An 11,366-nucleotide genomic window follows, 5' to 3' on the forward strand; every position below is an offset into this window, starting at 1 on the left:
CTGCAGTAACTTGGAGAGAGGAAGCAAATGGTTGACCTCAGATCCCAGGCTTGGGAATCCAGGGCCCGGTTGGCCAGTCTGGGCAGACCCTCATACAGGAAGGTGTCTTTGGGGAAACAGCTACTTAAAAGAGATCCAATTGCTAGAGAACCCTTTCCTGCCAGGAGAGGAGGAGACCCAGCAGTCAGGATTCCAGGGGCTGGGTGACCCCAGGCCTGTCTCCTTGTTACCTGGCTTGGCGGCTGGGTGGATTCCTTCCTCCCAGTCTCACACAGACTGAATTGCTCTCTGCTGTGTTTGGGGTGGTGCGGGAGTGGGCTCCCGAGTGGGAGCAGCTCTCTGCTGCCCTCGCCTGAGTCCTTCCTGGAGGTGGCAGGTGTCGGGTTAGGCCCGGCCCCCCTCGAGGCCTAGCCACTCAGGTACGAGGTCTTTTCCCCTCCCCTTTGGCTTGGCTTTCTTTTATAAGGGGCCTTTCCTGGGCGCTGTCCCACTACTTAGAAGCAGCTGCTTGGCTCCTTCTTGAGTCTCTTGTCTTTGGCCCTCCTGCCTTCACTCCAGCCTCAACCATGTCCATCAGGGTGACCCAGAAGTCCTACAAGATGTCCACCTCTGGCCCCCGGGCCTTCAGCAGCCGCTCATATACGAGTGGGCCCGGTGCCCGCATCAGTTCCTCCAGCTTCTCCCGGGTGGGCAGCGGCAGCAGCTTTCGGGGGAGCCTGGGCTCCAGCATGGGCTTGAGCGGCAGCTATGGAGGGGCTGGTGGTGTGGGGGGCATCACAGCAGTCACCGTAAACCAGAGCCTGCTGAGCCCCCTCAAGTTGGAGGTGGACCCCAACATCCAGGCTGTGCGTACTCAAGAGAAGGAGCAGATCAAGACCCTCAACAATAAATTTGCCACCTTTATCGACAAGGTAAGAGTCCTCCCGGTCTGGAAAACCGCCTGCTGTGCCCAGAGGGTCCACGCCCTTTCTCCTGGTCACCCTCATTGGCAGCACATCTCCAGCCCCCCACCGGTTCCTGCTGGGCCCCACCATCCAGGCAACGGGTCCCTTCCAGCCTAGGGCTGGCTCCTCCCGTGCACTTTGATTTGGGCTGGGTCAGGGACCTGGGAGAGGGTCTGCACGGCTTAGGACTATAAATCCTGGGCCTTCCACATCTACCTCAGCCCCAACCGAGTTCCCACCTGCCAGTAAATCTCTCAGCCTGCAGCCCTTCCAGCTGTTCCACTGCTGGGTGGGAGGGGAGCCCCTCCAGATTCACTCCTTTTCCCTAGCACTGTCCCAAAGGTTCCACAACGGTGACCTCAAGTTTTTTTCTTTCTTCCTTTTTGTTAAAAAAGGGTGGGGGGAGGGTGTGATTAGGGTTGGAGTTTAAGAGAGGGAAGTAGGTGTCTTGGTTCGAACGGGCAAGTATCGATCGAGGCCTTTGGCGCCTGCGGGCTTGAGTGTGGGGGCACCAGGCTGAGTCACGACTTGCCCCGGGCTGCCCACCGCAGTGGGGGCGGGGCCGGGCTGCCGCGGGACCTGGCGCCCAAGTCGTGCACTCTACCTGGCCGAGCTCTCCACGTCCGGGGGAGATGCGGGGCCTGGCCTCGGGGAAGCTAGTCCAGGATTCAAAGTCTGAGGGCGTTGGACACCCCGCCCTGGTATCACGTCCTGTTGAATCCGGAGTTTATGGGGCGGCCGTCCGCCAACGCCCCTCTCCCCACTTGGCCCTTGTCCCCTTTCACTCTTCCTACCCGGCTCCGCCCCAGCGGGCTGGCTCCACTTTCCCAGGGAGGGAGCCAGGCCGGGATTTGCAGCCTGAGAGCTCTGCGGCCCCAAGGGCCCCGGGGGATTGGCCCTTCCCTGCTGACTGGCTCCTGGGAGGCATTGTGGGAACGGGAGGAGGGAAATCCTGGGGCAGACGGTTCCCATCGGAATTGACCTCCCCCAGGAGCGCCTCTTCTTTGCTCAGGGCTTGCTGGTTACTTTCCAAGACCCTTTCACTTCTCGGCTGCGTTTGGCCGGCCTTGGGCTCCTTACAGAGGACAGTCAGGCGCAGTTTAGGAGTCCGAATTTTGATTCACACGGCTTGAGGAGGTTTTCTTTGGGTTACTTTTTTTTGAGTCTCACTTCCTCATCTGTGAAATGGGCGTGGTAATCCCTAAATCAGAGATTTGGCCTATTCACACAAGCGATTATGGAAAGACTGTGACCCACATCAAGCATTCCATTAGGATTAAATATGATAGTCACTAGTATTTTTTTTAAATGATTTTTTTGGGGGGGGCAGAATGGACTGAGGAAGAAAGGGTTTTACAGAGGGGGTTGTGGAGAAATAACTGGACTGTACTTTCAGAAGGTTCTTCTTTTCAAAGTCTCCAGTTTAAAAAGAGGTCCTTTCTGTCCGTTGACTGTGCCCACCAGGCACAATTTTGGATTAATTAAAAAAAAAAATCGATTCCTTGTTTCGGAACAAGTCTATTATTCCTTCTTCTTTTTTTTTTTCTATTATTTCCTTCCTTAAAAAGATTTCTCCACTAAAATTTCTGAATTTTAATCTAAGAAGAGGATTCCATGAGCCCAAGGAACCCAGGGCCTATGTGTTTGGGGCAGGAGTTGAGTGGGGAGAATCTTCTCCATGCAGAAGAATCTCTAAAGAAGTGCTGTGAGAGGGAGGGAGGCACTTCCACTCTGCAGATGACCCTTGCTCTAAGTGACTTCTATGCAGAGATGGGGCTCCTGAAAGGGCCCACCTGAGTTTCTTGAGGCCCTTGCAGGGTTGAGGAGACCCAGACTCTGAGTGGAGCAGCAAGTCAACTTAAGCTGCACAGGTTAGTGTGAATGTTGGCTAGAACCTAGAGCTGTTGGCCAGTGCGCTCTGGGTGTCAGGGCTAAAGTTTCCCTTGTCTGCCTGAATCCTTCCTTCAAAGTCATTCCAAATAATAATGATGAGGATAAGATTTGATATACATAATTTATTTTCCTTTTCAGTCTTAAATAAAATATAAATCAAAGCATTTTTAGAAAGCTTGGCTGTTGCTGGGTGTGGTGTCACACACCTGTAATCCCAACAAATTGGGAGGCTGAGGCAGGAGAATTGTGAGTTCAAGGCCACTCTAAGCAATTTAGTGAGACCCGTTCTCAAAATAAAATATAAAAAAGGCTGGGGATGTGGCTCAGAGGTTAAGTGCTCCTGGGATTAATTCCCATTACCAAAAAAAAAAAAAAAAAAAAAAACCCAAAAAGCAAGCTTGGGTATTTTTATTGATCTATGACATGCAGCCTAGGTAAATGAGTCCTGTTCTGCAGCTTCAGCCCAGCCCTGCTAGCAGTCTTCTTCCAACCATGCCCCTCCCACCCCAAGTGCTAGGGGGACAACTCCAACTCCATTGCCCATCTCACCACTCATTGTTTCATTGTTCTTATCCCCTCCCCCATCATAGGTGGTCCCCCCAGAACAGCTAAGCAGATCCCTGAGTTCTGAGGACCTCATTGCTTGGGGAGTGGACTGAAGGAAAAGATAGTGCTTGCTTCCTTCAGCATCTGACCCTGGGCTGATGTAGACCTTTTCGGTCTCTCCTCCTTGTGTAGGTACGGTTCTTGGAGCAGCAGAACAAAATGCTGGAGACCAAATGGAGCCTCCTGCAACAGCAGAAGACTGCTCGCAGCAACATGGACAACATGTTTGAGAACTACATCAACAACCTTCGTCGGCAGCTGGAGTCTCTGGGCCAGGAGAAGCTGAAGCTGGAGGCTGAGCTCGGCAACATGCAGGGGCTGGTGGAGGACTTCAAGAATAAGTGAGTTCCCAAACCCCCTGTCCCCCCTGAAGTCATCCTGACTGACCCCACCCCCCAGATCAGAGGCCCAAGTCTCTGTGGTCCTCTGCTTGTGGCCACGTAGCACTGTATACTTAGGGTCATCATCTGATTGGGCTTTCTTGGGATAGTCTCTGTTTGTGCCCATTGTCCTGGATTAATTATTCATAACATCCACCTCTTCAATCTTAGGACTGTCCATATTTGGACAAGTTACATGTAATGCTTAAGTAGTACACCTAGATAGGCAGCCAACAGGCTTCACTTTCACATTTACAGTTGCTGGTGACCTATTTATGTCACCATAAAGGTCTCATGTCAGGCCCTGTTGTGAATCCTCCCAGTATGCCTAGTGCAATGTGTATTCATGAAATCGGAAAGGGATTTCTTGTTCTAGACCTTCCAATTGACAGAGGATGGGGTGTGTGGGCAAGGGGAGAGGGGAACAGATGGGGAGGGCCAAAGAACCACCCCACTCATATCCTGCATTTCTGTGAACTGAATTTGCTAGATATTCATGTCCCCTTTAAAAGATCCAGGGCAGGGCTGGGGGTGTAGCCCAGTGGTAGAGTGTGTGTTCAGCATGCCCAATACCCTGGCTTCAATCCCTAGCATCACCACCATCACAACAAAAGACGCAGGGCTACCTCCCTTTTGCTTTCATGCTCTGATCCTAAACCTTTCCCCAATAGGTATGAGGATGAGATCAATAAGCGTACAGAGATGGAGAATGAATTTGTCCTCATCAAAAAGGTGAGGGGTCCTCTATCTCTCTTCAGATGCTGGAGGCTGGGGCTGAGACTTGGAATAAGAATTTTCTAGAATCTGTCCCTAAATGTTTCTAAGTAATGGGACATATTCATTTGTTTTAGCATTTGAGTTCATTCAGATGTATAATTTGGAAAAATACAGGCAGGTAGCTAAATACATTTGGACAGAACTCTGGACATCAATGTTGGAACATGGTTTAAAAAAATGGAAACCTGCACCAGAGTCTCCATGCAAAGGACCCAGGCTCCAACTATGGCTCCAATAGAGGGATTTTATACAAGAGAAAGTGAATAAAACCTGTTTAAAAAAAAAAAGGAGAAGAAAGGGAAAAAATTATGGAGCATAATTGGAGGTGTGGCCATAGAGGGCTTCCTGGAGTGGGCAGATGGGGAGTGACTACTGCAGGAAGCAGAGTCAAGGTGTATGGGGTGGGGATGCAGACAGGCGGACAGAACCTGGGCTGGAGGATCAGCCACAAAGTGCGGGGAGGGGAGGCGATTAGTTAGAAGGTCCCAAGTCCAGGTCATGGAATGGACGTTGGGGAGCCCTTAGTTTGGGGTTGGAGGTGGGCCCTCAGCTCAGAGCCCTCTCTCCTCACCCCCAGGATGTGGATGAAGCTTACATGAACAAGGTGGAACTGGAGTCTCGCCTGGAAGGGCTGACTGATGAGATCAACTTCCTCAGGCAGCTGTATGAAGAGGTATGTTCTTGGGGGCTTGCAGAGGAGGGTACCCATCCTGTAGTGCTCCACCCTGGGACCTGGCCAAAGGCTCCCTCCAGCCCCTAGTACACCAACTGACAAGAAATATTAGCCCACAATGTTATTCTAGTGGCACTGTCCCCTTGCATAAGGGAGGGTTTATTATTGCATTTCAGAGATGAGAAAACAGTTTCAGAGAAGTGAAATACCCTGTCTAAGGCTGTTACAGAGTGTTGACCCAGGAGCTACTCAGGCCTGCTCCACCCCCAAAGCCCTCGTCCTGGTCCTTGGGGGCTGTATTGGCTGCCTCTGGGGGCTTAGTATTGGTGCCGAGAGCAGGGAAGGCGTCTTCTCCCTTGGTTATTTACCGAAAGCCAGGTTTCCTTTTGTCCTTCCCTTAATGTTCCAGGTCCTTGATCTGTCGTCCTTCTGTAGGAACTTGGCCTCTCCCAGCCCTAACTTCCTCCTGTGCCTCTCCTGTTGTCTTATCCTCTATAGAAGGCTCCTTTTGTGTAGGGACAGAGCCTCACCACCTGCCCTTCTGTCCCTCTAGGAGATCCGTGAGCTGCAGTCCCAGATCTCCGACACATCTGTGGTGCTGTCCATGGACAATAGCCGCTCTTTGGACATGGATGGCATCATCGCTGAAGTGAAGGCCCAGTACGAGGATATCGCCAACCGCAGCCGGGCTGAGGCCGAGAGCATGTACCAGATCAAGGTGAAGAGCAGGACCTCTAGGCTGGGCCCTCCCTTCTGGCTTGTTCTGTGTCCTAGCCCATGAGAAGGGAGCAGGATTTCAACTCTGCCTGCTGTGAGCTGGGCCTGCAGAATGGGTGCCTGGTGGCCTGAAAAGAGGCCTCTAGTGGTTGTATATGTGTGTGTGTGTGTGTGTGTGTGTGTGAGATTTTGTGAGAGTGTGTAGGAACTTGACAGGAGGTTGAGATGACCGAGTCTCTCTGACCTGGCTGAGAGGGCACTGTCCCTTGTGGGGAGGGCACCTGAGGGTCCAGGGGTCCTCTCTTGAGTCTCATTCCTGTCCCACGTCTGCAGTATGAGGAGCTGCAGACTTTAGCTGGGAAGCATGGGGATGACCTGCGCCGCACCAAGACGGAGATCTCTGAGATGAACCGAAGCATCAGTCGCCTCCAGGCGGAGATTGAAGCCCTTAAAGGCCAGGTATCCAGGGGACTGGGAGCGGGGCAGGATCCTTGGACAGCTTTGGGTGAGAGAAGGTCATGTAGGAAGGAGGGAGGAGTCTGGGACCTGAGCTGCAGGGGCGACTTTCTCAAACTGCTCCTGGGAGGCTGAGGGACACTGAGCAGTCTCTGGGACTAGGACAAGGTGACGGGAGCTGTCAGGTAGGATGGGGTCCAGGATCCATGCTCTGATTTATTTAATTGGTCCTATCTATCAGGGCAAGGTTGGGTTTTGCTCCTTTATGGAGAGCCGAGCCGAGAACCCAGAGCTCTGGTTCTGTTAAGGTGGGGACTTAAAGTGCCCCAGGTGGAGCGTGGGAAGGGAAGTGCCTGGAAGCTGCTCTTTCCGCATTCTGCTTCCTCCTTCTCACGGTTGGTATCTTCTTTGCGTCTACCTAGAAGAGGGACAGAGGGTGGGTATACTGACACTGCCAGCTTACTGCTCTGCTCCCCCGCAGAGGGCATCCCTGGAGGCCGCCATCGCTGATGCTGAGCAGCGTGGGGAGATGGCCATTAAGGACGCCAATGCCAAGGTGGCCGAGCTGGAGGCTGCCCTGCAGCGGGCCAAACAGGACATGGCGCGGCAGCTGCGCGAGTACCAGGAGCTGATGAACGTCAAGCTGGCCCTGGACATTGAGATCGCTACCTACCGCAAGCTGCTGGAGGGCGAGGAGAGCCGGTGGGTGTGGGACTCTCTCACTGGGACTCTCTCCTGGAGCCCCATTCCTGGAACCTGGGGTGGGGAGGGATGGGGGCTGCCTGGAGCCCCTTTGGGGCTTGGGTCCTGTTCTGGGACAAGATGGGCCAGGAGTTGGCCCTGACATCCTATGTATCTGGGTATAGGCTGGAGTCTGGGATGCAGAACATGAGTATCCATACGAAGACCACCAGTGGCTACTCAGGTGAGTGTCCTGGGATCTGGGGTTGGAGGCCAGGGTTCAGGCGACCTCTGGGAGGGGCTGTGCTTAGCAGCAGTTGAGGAGACAGGAGGAGCAGGATTCCTGTTCTTGGGAGAAAACCAGGGTGACAGGTGACATATCCAGGATCCAAATAATATAAGAACTAGTAGAAAGCCCCCTAAATAAATGATAGCTGGGCACCAGGCATGGTGTTAAGTGCTTTATATGCTTTCTTTCTTTCTTTCTTTCTTTCTTTCTTTCTTTCTTTCTTTCTTTCTTTCTTTCTTTCTTTCTTTCTTTTTTATTGGTTGTTCACAACATTGCAAAGCTCTTGACATATCATATTTCATACATTAGATTGAAGTGGGTTATGAACTCCCAATTTTACCCCAAATGCAGATTGCAGAATCACGTCGGTTACACATCCATTTATATGCTTTATTGTGCTCATTTTTTTTCTTTTTTGAATAATTATTGTACATTTCCCTCATACACAGGGAGAAAGCTGGGGCCCAGTTAAGTGCCTTGTCCAAGGACAAGCAGCTAATATGGCAGCCCTGTCCCACCCTCTTCCTGGTTCCCTGGCAGTCCTGAATAGAGAAGGATGCTGTGACTGGTCAGGCAGACTTAGGCTGGAATCTGGGCTCATGTGCTGCTTCTGTTTCCCCCCAGGAGGGCTGAACACATCCTATGGAGGCCTCTCCAGCCCTGGCCTCAACTACGGCCTGAGCTCTTTCCAGCCCAACTTCAGCTCTGCCGGGGGCTCCAGCTCCTTCAGCCGCACCAAGGCTGTGGTTGTGAAGAAGATTGAGACTCGTGATGGGAAGCTGGTGTCTGAGTCCTCTGATGTCCTGCCCAAGTGAACAGTCTCTGTGCCTCATCCCAGCCTCCTGCCTCCTGCTGCTGCCCCTGGAGCCTGTGGGGGGAGCAGCTGTAAGGGGAGCTTGGGGAACAAGAAACCCACCCGAGGCTTAGCCCTAGCCCTCACCCACCCCTGGGGGCCCCCTCTTTTGCCTGGAGTATCCCCTCTTACCCATGCCCTCAACCCCAAAGCAATTCATTTTTTTTTTTTTTTTTCCAAAATAAAGCCTCAGGCGGCCCTGCCAACCAACTCTGCTATGTGTGTATTTCATGTCCACAGGGGTGGGAGGGAGGGCTCAGGAGGCCTCTTCCTGGGCTCAGAAGCTGGGAGGGGCCCAGGAAGCAGAGGGTGCTGGGCAGGAAAGTCTGGCCTCCTCCAGGCTGTTCCCAAAGAGACTCCTTTGTTGAAACCTGGTTGATACTTGGTCATGATTGGGGACATCTGTACCTGTATAACAATCTGTCACCTGTGCATAGTGCCCTATGGTTACAGCCTGCTCTCAAATACCCAGGTTCATTTGGCCTATGCAAAAAGTAGGTGGAGCAGGTTTTAGATGGCCTTATTAGGGGACAGTTTAGTCTCCTTCCCCATGTACCTCAGCATTAGGACTACTTGCAGATAAAGAAAGGCAGGTTCAGAGAGCTCCAGTAATTGGCTCACCTAGAATGTGACCCATCCTGGGCCAATCAGAAGCCAGGACTCCAGTTCTCAAACCTGTACTTTTCAGCCAGGCACATGGCTTCCTTGTGGCCACAGATGTCTTTTTTACCACCTTTGTTCCTTTGTACCCAGAGACTGCGGAGTCCTAGTCTTCCCATCTCTTTGGAGGTCCAGAGTTTATTCTCGGCCATTGGGTGTGTCATGCCGGAGATTACTAGAAGGCAAGATAGTACTCTACAGGACTTGGCAATAATAAATGGGCTTTCCCTGCTGCACTCACAGTTGCTCCACCCGCCCTCCCTGGTGGCTTCTCACTACCCCTTCCTACCCCTCCACATGCTGCGTTTATGATACACAGGGTGTGTGCGCAGCCTGTGTTTGCACGTGGAGGGCGTACTGTGTGCACATGGGTGTGTACAGGTTCTGTGAAGTGTGTGAAGGGGTTGGCCTTTCTGACAGGACCATCTCCAAGGCTTTAGGGCAAGAGGGGGTATAGGACACAGTTGGGTGGCATACTGTATCCCCAACACTCTGCCACTTCTGTCACCAAAGAGTTCCAGGCAGACACACTCTGGACTAAGTGCACAAGACTTCAGCTACCACTGATATGGGATCTGTTCTGATTTTCTGAAACACCAGTGGAGAATAAACAGGCACCAGGTGGGGACAGGCTCATGCCTGGCCCTATTGTGGGTTCCCAGTGCAGGGCTCCTGTCCTGGATCCTTGGCTCCCCAGTCCCTGAGGGCCCCATCTTGCTACTTCCCTAGTTACCCACCTCCATGGAGCTGGGCTTCCAGACAAACTGGGCTCTCTTCCTCCCCACCCCTGCCCACCCAGTACAGGGTCCAGGGTTCTGCACACTGTCACCCTAAGGGAGTTCACTCATCAGTGATAAGGCTAACAACACCATTATCTAGGGCAGTGGCTTTCTAACTATTTTGGCAAAGGCCCATGTTAAATTCATTTTTATTATGACCTACACACACACACACACACACACACTCTCAGAAATAAACTTTTTTTCCTTTCTCTTTCCTCATTTTTTAAATTGGTGCATTATATTTTATACATAATGATGAGATTTGTTGTTACATATTTGTATTTGCACACAACAAAACAATATTATTTGGCTAATATCACTCCCCAGTACTTCCCTGCTCCCCTCCCCCGCCCCCTGGTCCCTTTCCTCTGCTGATCTCCCTTTGATTTTCTTGAGATCCCTGCCCTCCTACTTTTCTATTTTCCTCTGTAGCTTCCACATATGAGAGAAAACATGATCCTTTACTGTCTGAGTTTGGCTTATTTTGCTTCACATAATGGGTTCTAGTTCTATCCATTTTCTTGCAAATGACATACTTTCATTTTTATTTACAGAAACAAAAATTTTTATTAAAAATGCCAACTTGCTCCCTGTGCATGTGATCCAGACTGCTCAATGGGTCCCAGGAGTCAGGGAGTCTCAGCACATAGTGAGAGGGACCTTTTGCACTCTGTGGCCCCCAAGTCAATATTTTCAATTGTGCCCCACCCAATCCTTGAAGCCAGCCACCTGTCTTATCAGGCCCCACCCCAGGCAGTGGGCCAGCAGGAGGCAGACAAGCCCCCCTCCTGGCCCCCATTCTTCAGTCTCCTGGGAATTTCCACACCCTGGGTGTTTACTGAGCAAAAGGCAGGAAGGCCCCAGAATTCCCTTCCCTTCCCACCAGCTTGCTCCTTCCAGATTCTTGTGTATTCCCAGTGGGATAAAGTCACTCAGCAACTCAGGGGACAACATCCCAATTACCTGTCAACTTTTTAACAAATGCAAGAGCTGTAAATCCAGATCTCATTGAGAGGAAGAAAACTCAGGAAGGATGGAAGCTAATATTTCCAAAATCTAATCTGTCCTGCAGGTTTATGGCTTCTGCCTCTGAGGATTCATTCAGTCAACCACTGGTTAAACAATATTCCAGAAAAGAATTGTGTCTCTACTGAACACATATTGTAATTTTTTTTCTATCATTAATCTCTAAACAATACAGTTGAACCCCATTTACATCGCATTTACATATACCTTGCATTAGGTATTATAAGTAATCTAGAGGCAAGCATGGTGGTGCATGCCTGTAATCCCAGGGATTAGGGAGGCTGAGGCAGACGGATCACAAGTCCAAGGCCAGTCTCAGCAACTTGGCAAGACCCTAAACAAAACTTGGCAAGAACCTGTCTCAAAATGAAAATAAAAAGGGTTAGGGATGTAGCTCAGTGATTGAACACCCCTGGGTTCAATATCATGGGGAAAATAAAAGTCATCTAGAGATGATTCAAAGTATATAGGGGAATAAAGTTATGTTCTATACAAATATGGCACCATTTTATTTAAAAGGCTTGAACATCTGGGATGTCGGTATGTGTTGAGTCCTGAGTCACTGGGTTAAATTTTGATAGACATCAAAAAAATCTTGGGCTCGGGATGTGGCTCAAGTGGTAGCACGC

General features: G+C 51.1%; 1 protein-coding gene across 1 annotated transcript; it reads left to right on the forward strand.

Moving 5' to 3' along the window:
- Positions 1 to 499: 499 nt before the first annotated feature.
- Krt8 (keratin 8) lies at positions 500 to 8,418 on the forward strand. Its single transcript, XM_026398653.2, has 9 exons — positions 500 to 911; positions 3,576 to 3,784; positions 4,495 to 4,555; positions 5,178 to 5,273; positions 5,827 to 5,991; positions 6,324 to 6,449; positions 6,928 to 7,148; positions 7,313 to 7,371; positions 8,041 to 8,418. Exons 1-9 carry the CDS (start codon positions 567 to 569, stop codon positions 8,229 to 8,231), a joined length of 1,473 nt encoding a protein of 490 aa, XP_026254438.1. The 5' UTR covers positions 500 to 566; the 3' UTR covers positions 8,232 to 8,418.
- The last annotated feature ends 2,948 nt before the right edge of the window (positions 8,419 to 11,366 follow it).

The sequence above is a fragment of the Urocitellus parryii genome, chromosome 5 (genome assembly GCF_045843805.1).
Source record: "Urocitellus parryii isolate mUroPar1 chromosome 5, mUroPar1.hap1, whole genome shotgun sequence".
Taxonomy (NCBI): domain Eukaryota; kingdom Metazoa; phylum Chordata; class Mammalia; order Rodentia; family Sciuridae; genus Urocitellus; species Urocitellus parryii.